The sequence below is a fragment of the Castor canadensis genome, chromosome 3, assembly GCF_047511655.1.
Source record: "Castor canadensis chromosome 3, mCasCan1.hap1v2, whole genome shotgun sequence".
Lineage (NCBI taxonomy): Eukaryota > Metazoa > Chordata > Mammalia > Rodentia > Castoridae > Castor > Castor canadensis.
The window spans coordinates 144332755-144345825 of NC_133388.1; the positions used below are offsets into that span (position 1 = coordinate 144332755).

The 13071-nt window shown below is 38.8% G+C and overlaps 1 protein-coding gene across 6 annotated transcripts in view; it reads right to left on the reverse strand.

The window, feature by feature from the left end:
* Snx16 (sorting nexin 16) overlaps positions 1–2245 on the reverse strand; it is a 34977-nt gene extending 32732 nt beyond the window's left edge. For 4 of the 6 annotated variants that reach the window (XM_074068775.1, XM_074068776.1, XM_074068772.1 and 1 more), the window contains exons 1-2: positions 1595–1734; positions 153–628 (exon numbers count right to left, since the gene is read on the reverse strand). In XM_074068775.1, the coding sequence (XP_073924876.1) occupies positions 153–527 (375 nt within the window). In that variant the 5' untranslated portion in view covers positions 528–628; positions 1595–1734. Of the gene's footprint in view, positions 1–152; positions 629–1380; positions 1514–1594; positions 1735–2106 lie in introns of those variants that run through there. The other 2 variants (XM_020176722.2, XM_074068773.1) reach the window with 2 other exon arrangements.
* Positions 2246–13071: the final 10826 nt, after the last annotated feature.

Sequence of the window (13071 nt, forward strand, 5' to 3'; positions counted from 1 at the left end):
ACAGAGGTGTGTCTGATTTGTAAAAATTCACTAAGATAAAACAAAAGTTTACAATAGCATTATAGAATTTAGTGTTATAAAACCATAGAATTTAATGTTCAAGAAATTATAAGCACGGGATACATTATTGTAGAACATTAGTCAACACTTACAGTGAATTTGGCTCTTTCTTCCATCACCTCATAACCCAGTATAGTAGGTGTAGAAGGTCTATCTTCCCAATTCACTGTTTCAGGATTTTGTTCTTCAGTTTCTCTTGGTCTAGTAGAATACTCGATGGATGAATCTGTACCTGTAAATTTAGTCCTAATGAGAGGACTGCTACAGACAGATGAAGTACTATCCATCTGATCAGGAACACTTGTCTGTCTCAAATGACTCATATTTGAGTCTTCTAACTGGCCTTTGGAAGAGTTTGAGCTTGTTGAGACACTGCCAAAAGAAGAACTCCTCTGATTTCTGCTGGTTGTAAAACTGGAAGCAGAGTTTCCTATTGACATAGGAACTGGGACATAAGGAGTTGCCATCTTCTTTGGCCTTTGTGACACACACTTGTACACTGCTGAATCCAAACAGTTAGAGAGCAACTAATATGCAATTCATTGTTTTCTTCTTAGGAATTCACTATCTAAAAACAAGAAGGAAATATGAAATTAGTCTTCAATTTAGAGCATAATCCAAAAGAAAAGAAAATGTTCTTTTTAATTTGTGAGACTCCATTACTTGAATGAAAACATCTCACTTCCTTTACTCTCAATCTCTAAGGACACTTGTTTGCAAGGTGAAGAGAACAAAACTACTCCACACCCCTTTTCTTGACCCTCATGTTACATTCTTCTTCTTTTTTTAAAACCACTCTATTTCCTTAAGAAGGATTTCTGCAATGTTCATTTTAACCTAACTTGGTCCCAAGCACCACAAACGAAAAAAAAAAAAGAAAGAAAAGAAAAGTTATCGATACAGCTCAGGGATAAAGTCTTGCCTATCATGCATGAGACCTGGGTTCCAGCACCAGCGCAAGAAGAATGAAGAAGGTGGAAAAGGAAGAAGGAAGAAAGGAGGAGGAGGTACCTCCTGAAGCTTTATTCTAGGAAGAAAAGTAACATTTTGTAAAATTCAGGGTCAAATATATTTAAAAATAAACTCGATCAAATTAATGAATTACAACCTAATGAATATTAAACTTATATTCAATAATATTAAGTAATAAGTTTGTTTCATACTTTTCATTAATAATTCTGCTTTGTATTAAACAGAATTCTTAGCAAATCTTTGTAATTCACATTCAATCATCTCTGCTATCAAAAAGACTAGTGTAACTACAAACCAACAAAATGACAAGTCGACACACAGCAAAAGGATCTACCCGCCCAACTTCACCTGCACAACTCTACTGGTGAGAAAAATAGGAAACGAGTCGCCTGGACTTGGAAAGACGCTGAAACAGGATTTTTAACCGAGCACGTGTCTCTGGGTAACCTTCCCTGTTACCAAAGACTCAAGAAACTCGAGCTGCTGATTCACTGCTCCTAGGTTCCTCCCGATGGCCTCCCCTCAAAAGACGTAAATTAAAAAGCGTGAAACTTCTCCATGCCTGTGGCACCGCCAGGCCCTCCGCCACTCCACTCCACTCCACGAGGCCACCAGCTGGGGAAGGTGGCACACCAAGGAACACTAACGTCCTCAGGAGTGAACGCTGCCGGGACGTCAGGACGCACGGTGCTCATTAGGAGCGTCCTTGCAGGGAGGTGCTCCAGGTAGGATCCCACCTAGGCAGATAAGGCTGTCAAGATTTTGAGCAAGTAAGCCGGGGGACGGCGGGAAGAAAGTGGAGGAACCTGGCACAGATGGACCCTTGGAGGGCATGGCGGGGTCAACGCGGGCCACGGTCCTGGGCTCTGAGGGCGGCCAGACCTGCAGCAACCGGGGCCCGAGATCCTCCGTCTCCGCCGCCCGGACGTCCCTGGGAGTCGGAGGTGGCCTGACCGGGCTGGGGGTGGGGTTGGTCGTCTCTCCGCAGCGCTTCTCCACCCTCCCGCCAGCCTTCGGGAGTGCAGGTGTCACCCGCCCAGCAGCCCGGGACAGCGCCCGCCTCCCCGTCCCTACCTCAGCGCACTCCGTGGTCCTACTCAAGTACGCTTCCCCGCGACAGGTAAGCCGGACTCTACTCAGCAGCCCCGGGATACCGCTTATGAGCCTCCGTCAGGAAAGTCGCTGCTCCCTATCTCCCCTCGTCTCTGTCCCGCCACCCGGCCCGGCTCCCGGGCAGCAGGAGAGAAGGGGAGGCCAGGACGCCGCTCCCGGAAGTGACGTCACGCCAGGACGCGCGTCCCCAAGGCGCAGGTTGGAGTGTCCGGCCCCCGGCGGTCTAGTAGCCGGGTTAAATCTAATCCTGTGGCAGGAGATCAACATCCTCGGCACTCAATTTGTTTTTCAGAAGTGAACTTCCGAGAAGTGGGGCTTGGATATCTAGTTTGTCAAGCAGGGGACTAGAAGACTTCAATTCCCAGGAGGAATTATGAGCAACATTGGCCCGAGTTCCTGCTTTGCATCATGGGACTTGTAGTTTTTGCCTGCTGGGCTGCTTTCTAATAGGTTATAGATTATTTTCCAGAATTAGCAGCGCTGTAAGGGCTGGGAATTGATTTATAGAGTGGGCAGATAGAACACCACACTACCATCCGTTTTACCTAAGTCACAAGTCCTGTTGGTAGAGAGTCCTGAAATTCTTTTTTTAAAATTCTACCTGGGGACCAAATTTATCCCAAATAATACAATATTAGGCTGGCTAGACTTGCTTATAGGAAAACTTCTTAAAAAAAAAAAACAACACTTTTTTTTTGTGATACTGGGCTTCAGCTTGCCACTACCGAATGAGCCACAACTCAGTCCTTTTTGTTCTGCTTATTTTGGAGATAGGGTCAAATTTCTTCCCAGATGGGCCTGGACCAAGATCCTCCTATTTTAAGCTCACCTCCATCAGTGGGGTGACAGGCCTGCACTCAGCCATTGGTTTAGATAGGAGGTCTCCTGAACATTTTTCCCAGATTGGCCTAAAACAGCTATCCTGATCTCAGCTTCCCAAGTAGCTAGGATTAGAGGTCTGAGTCACTTGTGCCTGGCAGGAGCGCCAAGACTCAGATCAGTGTCCAGGGCTGTTTATTATTAGAATTACACAATTTAATTTAAAGATCATTCTATGATTTCTGGGACTTTGGAGCAGTCCCAAGAGTGGGAAAGTGGTAGTGGTAATTTCAAAATGAAGATAATCTGATTTGTGATATAATAATGGTTTTCATTTGAGAAATATTATCTTTTCAGTGTGAATTAAACATAAAAATAGAATTAGAGGACTGAAACATATTTTCAGGCAGTCTTGGCCTAAGTTATGCCAGTGAATAAGTGTAAGAGAAAAGCGAAAAAGCAAAGTAAAATGAGCCTTGGGATATTTTCCTCAATTATGGACAGAGTTGTAGGTGGTAGCAAAAGAGACTTGTGATGAGGAAAACCTGACAGTCCAATATCTGATAAACTGAGGAAAATAAAATTTTCAAGAAGAGTGTACAGATACCACTGTTAGAAGCAGGATAAAGATCTAGAAAAGTTCATGGAAGTCATCCAAGAACTTCCTTCACAGATTATTAAGCAGAACCTCAGAGAATGTACATACTACATGTTTTCTGGTACTGATAAGTGTCCAGATTTTTTCAGAAATGGTTAAGCAGATTCAGATTCAATAATCAAGAAGGAATATTTTTGGGTGGGTGGCCAATGTACAAGTTATTACATTATCATAGACCATATCTGTTTGTGTGTCTCTATTTATGGGATATTTTTTAGTTCAGCTCCTGATGCCTCTATAAAATGCACACAATCAAATTGTGTGCACTTTATCTTGTAGGATAGCATAAAGTATTTTTATGTACCTTTCATTATTTTAATTTTATATGTTATATATCTTTTTTGTGGTACTGGGATTTGAATTCAAGGCCTCATACCTTTTAGGTAGGCACTCTACCATTTGAGCCATGTTACATGTTATATATCCTTTACAGGATATTTTAAGTTTACCCAAGATATAATTTTACTCCATCATATATAGATACTGCAAATTAGAGTTGGTGGGTGGGGGAAAGAAGAAGTAAAAACCACAGCAGAAAAAGACATATGCAACGGGTAGGCATCTTTTGAAGTGGCTTTTTAGATCCAAAGACTTCTCCCTTCTTAGGAATTGGTCTGTCTTCTCTATTAGGGTGGGCCATATTTATAGCATATCACTCTTGTAACACTTTTTTTTATCACAGTTGGCTGTGCCCAAGTAGAATAGTTGACCTAAGTTGTGCCCTACACATGCTTTCCTAGGAGTTAAAAATTTTGGGATAGTGTTGAGGAAAGATACAGGTGGAAAGTCAAGGAGCTAAGGACAAAACACAGAAAATTCTGTGGTGAGAGGTCCCATAAAATTCCACTGCTAAGTTCTCTGGAATTGATTGGCTCCCTCCCCTTTCTTGAACTTCCCCTGGACTCTATGAGATCACTTAATATTCTTTCAGTATATTCACTTTTTACTTACATCTAGCCAGAAATAATTTGCTTAAAACTAAAAGTACGAGTGATACAGCAATTTGAAATAAGACAAACTAAAAATGTGTCATAGATGCTGATAAACTGCCTTACTATTTTTTCAAATAGCTGTCAATAATTCATAGTTTAAGATTTTAAAAGAGTGTGATATTTTATAATTTTCACATGTTAATGAAGAAACATATAACATGAAGAAATAATTGCTTAATAACTTATAGCTAAAGTAACAGAAAAATTACTCCATCAATTATTTTGGCTTAATATCATAGATTCCCAGAAGTATGCATGTTGTTTTCCATAAGCAATATTTAATCTTAATATTTAGGATCTGTACTCTGTCTGCCCTTATTTTTCTCACTGTTACGAAGTGTGAGCCCAGAGAACAAACCACAAATAGTCTACTTACAGAGTAACAGGAGGTGACCAAAGTAGTAATGTGGCAACATGGCAGCTGAATTTATCCTAATCTGAGAAATAGCCAGAGGAGACACTATGTGATATTTATAATATCAGAGATGACAACCATAATTAATTAGTGATCTTTCACTCACCGTATTATGTAAGGAGAGTTGTGACAGCGTGTGTGGAAATCCTGTGAACTTAACCGAGTGATCAAAGTCTTCCTCAAAATCATAGAGTCATAACTTTAGAATGAGAAGAAACAATTATCGTAAGGATGAGCCTCCATTTTATAACCAAGAGTAACTGACGAAAGTGGTAGATGGAATATTTTCTAGAGGTCATGAAGGTTGTTAATCCTTGCTCCAAAACTAGCAACCTTCTCAGTATACACAGTATGGCACATTTTTGTGAGCACAATGATAGTCTGTCATGTCCTATGTGTCTTTCAACTTTTCGATATGTTTAGCCTCTGGTACATTCTCAATTAGCATTTGATGCCTGGTTAATCTTCATGGATTTTTATGTGTAGAACATCTGCACTGGGCTTTTAGGTGGTGGTAGGAATTGGATAAGTAAAGGAGGGAGGCTGAGACCTCCAGACAGTGAAAGGCTTGGAAAAGGATATATCGAAGTGTGGAATGGACAGGTAGGAGACAGCCTGGATGGACTGAAAGGCGTATGTTATGGTATAGCTGGAAATAGAGAGATGAGCTTCTTCTTATCCTTAGTCTATCTTAAATATAATCCCATCAGTAATACCTTCCAGATTATCCAAGATGGAATTAAATATGATCCTATTGTATTTGGTTCATGAATGAAGGCAATCATCACTTAATATTCTGTATACTTATTTATGTGTGGCCCAAGGGTCATTTGTTAGTATATGCCTTATTTGATACCTGAATTAGATATAGTCACCATAATTTCTATTGTTTTACATCTGTCCTCCTTTGCTTACATTTCCTACAAACTCCTTGCTGATATTTGCATTTCACCTCCTAAAGAAAGCTAGGCACTTGTGGCTCATGCCTATAATCCAGGCTACCTCAGGATTCAGAGGTCAGGAGGATCGAGCCAGCATGGGCAAATCGTTCTCGAGACTCTATCTTGAAAATACCCAAAAAGGGCTGGTGAAGAGGCTCAAGGTGTATGTACTGAGTTCAAACTCTAGTACTACAAAACAAAAGAAAGAAAAGAAACTCCATACTTTGAGTGGGCCTATTAACTCCTTCATGAATTGTCTTATGTTTATTCCAGAATAATTATTTAATCAATTAATCAGCTATTATTGAGGCTCTGCCGTATGCAATGAACCTCAAAGTCCAGCTGTAACAATTATTTCCCATTCTGAGCTATTTTTTCTTTCTACTGCTTGCTAATGTTTTTGCCAGTAATTCTACTTGCTTCACCCTTCTTAAGAGGCTCAGCTCTAAGTCATTTCCTCTCCAATCCTTGTCCCAATCCCTCCAACAAGTACCATACTAACCTTCTCAAACCTCTGCTATAGATTATTTTTTTTATGTCTGCCTCCCTGACTAGAACATGAGCTCCTTCAAGCAGAGCCAGTGTCTTTTTCTTCTCTGCTGGCTGGCAGAACCTTCGGCACACAGTGGAAACAAACTGAATAAATAACTGAATAAAAATGAGTGAATAAAATTTTCTTATTAGATTGACTTGGTGGTTTAATATAAACACACACACATTCTCAGTGGAATTTTGTTTTGAAGAAGCATTACATAGAGACTCTATAAAACAAAAGTGAAACAGCTGTAGTTAGAAATAAAGAATTTCTTTAATTGCTGAGAGTAATTTGTAACTGCTGAAGTAGATAAATGATTTCTAAGGTCCACTTAAGATGGAACACTTTATATCTATTACTTGAAATCTGAAGCAAATAGGAAAACAAATGCCATAGTCTATTTAGCAGCACTAAGAGTCATAAAAGGCATATACAGAGAAAAATTAAAATGAAAACAAAAAGAAACTTGGCTCCTGAAATGAAATAGACCACTGAATCAGGCATTATTGTTTAAGTTTTTATCTTAAGTTTGAGATATACTTAACTCCTGGCATATGGGTGGTTAATGAAATATGTTATCTGAGTTCCTGATGACAGGGTTTTCAATATTTCAGTTTATAAGAGATCCTTCCAAAAATGAAATGAATTTTCCATGTAAAAGCCAGAGCCCAGGAAGGGCAGTCAGTCTCTAATCTGTCAACACTAGGCCTCCTGCTTGTCTTCTAAGAGTGCTTGGGTTCTCAGGGAGGTCTTAAACATCTGTGTTACTCCTGAGTCTTTTGTTTGGGTTACTTCTGAACATCTTCATCTACAATATGGGGCAATAATGGACCTTCCTTATGGGTTTATTGTGAAATATAAAAATGATCATGCTTGTTAAGTGATTGGTAAGTATACTATCTGGAACACTGAAAGGAATAATTGCTATTATCACTTTCTCCTGAGTCAACTAGGCAGATCAGCTACTTTTAAAAGATGTAAGTGATAATAATAATATATTTAGATATATGTTGAATTATTGAATAGCAATTAGTTGTATAGAGAACTGCTATATTGATTTTGCATGTATTAATATTTTTACCCATATTTCTCTGTTTCTTTTCCTGACTTCTATTTACTTATTTATTTGTCTTGCTTTATTGAGACACAATTGACAAATAACATTGTATAATTTTCAGGTGTACATGGTGATGATTTGACATTTTTACATATTGTGAAAGTTAATGAATGCATTGCATTAATTTTCCTAATCCTCACAATAATTCCACAAAACAGTATTATTATATTTGGTATTTTATGGATTGTGTCCCTTGTCCTTTTTTAGGGAAAGTTATTTTGAAAAAAAGTTATGCTCTTGGGCCTGGTTAGGACTCGCACCCAGTTCTGTCTGTCCCCAAAACCTGTGCTAAAATTCTTACTCCACTGTACACTCTTCATCCCTGGCCCTTCAGTAGCCACGCTGGCAAGACATTGGTTGAACATTAACTCTCTGTACTTACTTCCAGGAATTTCTGGGTTTCTCACATCTATTTATATACATACAATTTGGCCTAAGGGATTTTATTTCTTTTTTTCTTTCCTGTGAACCATTAGCTACTTGTAACATGATTTATTCATCCTGACTATGGCTTGGCTCCTAAAACGTATAAATGTTATCCTGTGACTGTTTTCTCTCCAGCTTTCTATTGCTATACTGACTCACTTTGGTATTGGTCTGATGCTACTTTCATTTTCCTTGTTGAGAGACTGGATGAAACAGAAAGACTGGGAAGTAACTGACCAGGTAAAGTACATTTTCAGAGCAGAGATTGAACATAGTTGTGTAGAGGTATATCCCAAGCAAAAGGGTGTAAGTTATGTTTATACAGAAATTACTTAAAATGAAAGACAACATTGGTTGACCTGAAATAAAGGCTTGCAGACATAAAAAGTTGTATTAATTGTGTAAATAACCTTAAAAACAGATGATAGGGACCAAACTCTCCCTAGGGCACTAGGTCAGGAGTTCCATGTCATTAGAGCACTGTTAAATACTGTTAAAGCACTGTTATTGATAATCCTTCGTTGTAAAAATCCTTTTGAAAGCTTATTTTTCCTTTAAGTGTGCTGAGATGTTGGGGGCTTGGATATTTAACTTCTTAACAGATGTTATACTCTTTCCTTTTTCTCTACTGCAAGTGAAGGACTGCCAGCCAGGCAGTCAGACTGGCTTGCATTTTAGCACTGGGTGCTTTAAACCCAAGTCACTACTCTGGCCCCTGATGGCACTGCCCCAGGAAGTGGCTTGTGCTGGACTTTTTTGCCACTGCAAGCCTCCGTGTACTCTAGATGACCCTGCACCCTTTTCACCCAGGCTAGAGAGGAAGCAATTCTTGGTGGCCCAGTAGACTCCTGTGATTGGTAAAAACATAGTCCTTCATTTGCATAAGGGACTGCCATGACTGGTAACAGGAACTGTGCCGTGATTGGTGTGACCACAATCCTTCATTTGCATGAGGAAACTGTCATGATTGGTGCAGTCACTCTTGTCACATTCTTACATATAAGCAGACTGCTTGGCTCACTTGATGTGGCATCCAGGAGATACCCTCCTATACTGCACTCTGGTATTGCAACAGCAGGTCCAATAGATTTCTCTTTAATGGTCTTTCTTGCTTACTTTTGATTCTTATCATTGGTAGAACAGCTGAGCTGGTAACATGCAGAAGAGAAGCATCAGCTGGGGTGGCAACAGTGGCAGGGGGGTGGCTGGTGCCACCCTGGCAGTAGAGCTGACAGCAGGGATCAGAACTGACAGTGAAAGCAGCAGCTGACAGGCAGTTCTCGAAATAGCAGAATGATCACCTGAGCTGTGTTGGGCTAATTGCAGTTATCAGGTTAGGAAGCAGACCTGGTGATAGTAGTGGGACAGCCAGAGCAGCAGCGGGCAAGTAAGTGGTCCCAAGGTAGTGGAAGCCATTGGCAGGAGTAGAATCAAGACTGTGGGAAGAGGCAAAAACTATGGCTGGGCGGTTGAACCTGATAGGAGTGGCTCAACAGGTAAGCAGCTGTGAGAGCAAAAGTGAAACTGATATGTTTGGGATTGGGGACAGAGAGATACCTCAACCAAGGAAGGTTCTGGCCTGAGGATGTAATACAAATATTTGTTGAGTGCCTACCACATGTGTCAGGTACTGTTCTAAGTGTAGGAATTTACTAGAAATAAGATAATGTAAGGTCACTGTTCTCATGGAATTCAGATTCTTTTATGCAGGCATAGCCAATAAACATAAGAAATAAGTTTTAAGAATTTAGCTACAGTTATATTCATTGAAAACAATAAATAGAGTAATATGGTAAGAGTGGCAGTGGCAGGTGAGAGTGAAGCAATTATAAGTTGGGGCATCAAATCAAGTTCCTCTGAAAATATGTCTTGAGTTGCTGAGATTCTAATGCCAAAGTAAACAACCTTATAAATACCTGGTGGCTGAGCCTTCCAGGAAATCAATTTCACATGTTCCATAAGAGAAGAAAGGAAACAAAGCTACTTAGCTAAAGTCCTCCCTTTTCCTACTCCTTAAGAACTCTGATTCCAGGAAATAAGATGCCAGATATTTCCTTAATGGTAAATGTGATCCATATGTTCTTGAGACACTGGATTTTTAACATTAATACCTAATTTCTACTGGTTTCAAATCCTGTCTTCCTTGTTAAGGAATACTGGTCTCATAAAATTTCCCTTCCTTGAGTATTCTTGGAGTCCTTAGGGGTACATTCAATGCTCCAGGGAACCTGTTCTGGTTATTGGTCTCTGTCTCTGTTGCTGGATGAGCTGCTGTCACTGTCTTTGCCGCTGGCTGAGTCATGCTTGCCTGGACAGTGATACACTAGCCTTTGCCCTAACAGAGATTAAACGTGCAGTGTCTCTTGACTTTAACTCTGACACCATGGCTGCAAGCTGGAGATCTTCCAGCAATGTTACCTGACTCCGTTGATTCAGAGACTCACAGTGCAGCCGTCAGTTGTTAATTGAAATGAAAAAGCCTTTTTCACTTTTGCTTGAATCTTAAAATGTAACAGAATTTAGTGAGCCAGCCCTTTTGGTTTTGTTAACAGTCCTCTTTCCCCCAGAGAGTGCCATACCATGTGGGTAGCTCATTTGCTAGAAGCTCTTGTGACTATTACATAGCCGACTTTACTGGCTGCCAACTCTCTTTTCTAGGGCATTCCTGCCCTGCATATCTTGGTAAAAGGTTAGAGCCCACATATCTTTATAAAATTCTAAAATGTCATATGCTTGTGTTCTTAGCCTCCCTTGCAGCAAATGTATAGATAAAGACTATCTTTGTGGTTTAGTTTTAAGCTTTGTTCCCTGCTCCATTGTTCCTAGAATGTCTGTGAGCTAGTCAGTATCTCTGAAAAATATCATTTAAAAAAAACCGGACAGAGCTTGCCATATAGGCATGTGAAGAAACAGGTCAAGAGAAAGACAAAGAGAAGAAAAGCGCTAATTTCTTGGCCTTGGAGGAAAATATTCTCTTCTTTCCAACTGCATATAAACAAAGAATTAAATAGCTCTGATGCCATTGGCAGTCATGTTTGAACTTTGAGGGAGTCACTCTGTAATGGAGCAAATCTGAATATGGCAGAGTGAAGAGGGATAAAGCATCTGGATGATAACATTGAGCTTTTGATTGTGCTATATCTTGAAGTCACTGTTTCTGAACTTGAAATTGCCTGATATAATAAATCTCCTATTGATAAAATTAAGTTGGGATTTTCTGTTGATATTAGTTTTACTATAATAAATACAAGTAATAATCCCTAGCCTTTGCAAAGAACTTAAAATGTTGAAGAACTTTTTGTTCAGCAAGTATTTATTGAACAATAGATAAATAGGTCAAACTCTTAGAAATATTTAAATTCTTTCTTAAAAAACTTAAATTTAGCTAGGTACTGGTGGCTCATGCCTGTAATCCTAGCTACTTGGGAGGATCAGATTGGAAGGATCTAGTTTCCAAGCCAGCCTGAGTAAATAGTTCTTGAGACCACATCTCCAAAATAACTAGAACAAAATGGAGTAGAGGTGTGGCCCAGGTGGTAGAGCAGCTGCTTTGTAAGCCCAAAGCCCTAAGTTCAAACCCCAGTCCTATCAAAAACATTTATTCTTATTAAATTCAGTTGAGCTTTCCTAATAGAAACAGTTGACTTATTCCCACCCTAATAATCAGTTTTAATTAGACTCTTAGACATGTAATGTGATGTGGATTTCTTTGTCAATATAATGGAATCATGGAATATCAGAGCTGGAAATAACCTAAGACAGTAGCTAATTCATCCCCCTCATTTTATAGTTGAGGCAAAGGGGGCTCAAAAGAGAGGTAATTTGTCCAAACTGTATAGCTTATTAGTTGCAGATCTCTGACTGGGACGTAGTTTGAAGGTGAAAAACTTCAAACTACCTGTTCTGGGAAGTCTCAAAGTTGATTTTTCAACTGTTCCTTCCATTACACCCTAACTTTCATTACATATTAAATGGCACTTTATAACTGATACAGTAGGAAAGTCTTAAGTACATATGTCTTCAAATTAAACAATACAGCATTAATGTTTGGAATGTTTGGGTGGTAAGATTATTTTGAAGGCTGAAGTTTTCAGATACGCATACAGATTTTTGGCATTTATTACAGCTTATTGTCTATCATTATGTAACATTTAATATTACAATGTAAGTATATTTTACCATTTTGTCTATACTTAGTAACAAATTTACATTTTTGATTTGATGTAACAAAAGGCTTCAATGTAATTTGTTAGATTTTGTATATTTTTATTACTGTTATTCTTAACCTGACAGAGTGATTGATTGTTATGTCCTTGTATTAGTATTGTGAATAGTCATGTTTTGAGATAGAGTACTATATTTGTGAATATATTTTTAAGGATCTTTTCATTTAGTAGAAATGTTTCCATTAGTATAAGAAAATTGCTTTCTGCTATATAACCTGGCATTTGTTGTAGATTAAAGTTCATTTTTCTATGAATAAAACTCAATTCAATAAAGTACTATTTTTTAAAAAAACCAAGTATTTATTGAACACCTACATATATGAATGCATTTAATCATTATAATAAACTTAATGATTCAACAATGGAGTATTATGTGTGCAGCAGCATCTGTACACTTACACCTAGACTTAATCATATTGCTGCAGATGATGTGTATATAGACAAAGGCATACATATGGATATAGATATAGATATAAACATAAGGATTTGCAACTGGGTGAAAAATCAGATCTCTACTTTGTCTTTAAATGGCAGTTAAAACTCAAAACTGAGGATATAAGTTGCTAAATACTGTATATCTTCAGGGTACAGTGCATAAGTAGTTAAAGCCAGTGATATTTTCTAACATTCTTTTATGAGAGGAACTGCCCCAACCACCAAACCACCTGGGCACTATCAGAAGAGACCTGAGGAGAGAGGATGTGTGCCCTTATGGAGAATGTTGTGCTTGTAAAGAGAAGTTATTTCCTTCTCATCACAACAGCTAATACTTTAACCAACGTTTTTGTCAGTCTTAT